Source organism: Aptenodytes forsteri, unplaced genomic scaffold (genome assembly GCF_000699145.1).
Source record: "Aptenodytes forsteri isolate BGI_AS27 unplaced genomic scaffold, ASM69914v1 C12805810, whole genome shotgun sequence".
NCBI lineage: Eukaryota > Metazoa > Chordata > Aves > Sphenisciformes > Spheniscidae > Aptenodytes > Aptenodytes forsteri.
This window is the reverse complement of record NW_008798568.1, coordinates 1-279: the sequence shown is the minus strand read 5'-3', so window position 1 is coordinate 279 and position 279 is coordinate 1. Positions and strand designations below refer to the sequence as shown.

Genomic DNA, 279 nt, shown 5'->3' with positions numbered 1-279 from the left:
GAACGACAACGCTCCCGAAATCACGATGTTGTCGGTGTCGAGCCCGGTGCCCGAGGACGCGCCGCCCGGCACGGTGGTGGCCCTGGTGAACGTGCGGGACCGGGACTCCGGGGAGAACGGGCAGGTGTCGTGCGAGCTGCGGGGCGAGGCGCCGCTGTCGATCGTGGCGTCGTCGGGCGGCTCGTACAAGGTGGTGACGGCGAGCGCGCTGGACCGGGAGCAGGCGGCCGAGCACCGGGTGGCGGTGGTGGCCAGGGACCGGGGCAGCCCGGCGCTGTC

The 279-nt window shown here is 73.8% G+C and overlaps 1 protein-coding gene across 1 annotated transcript; it reads left to right on the top strand.

Moving 5' to 3' along the window:
- Positions 1-4: 4 nt before the first annotated feature.
- On the top strand, positions 5-271 carry LOC109279754 (protocadherin gamma-B5-like; the record flags this gene model as incomplete). The annotated part of the gene is made up of 1 exon (XM_019474624.1): positions 5-271. A coding segment is annotated over one exon (267 nt), but the record flags the coding sequence as incomplete, so codon positions are not given.
- Positions 272-279: the final 8 nt, after the last annotated feature.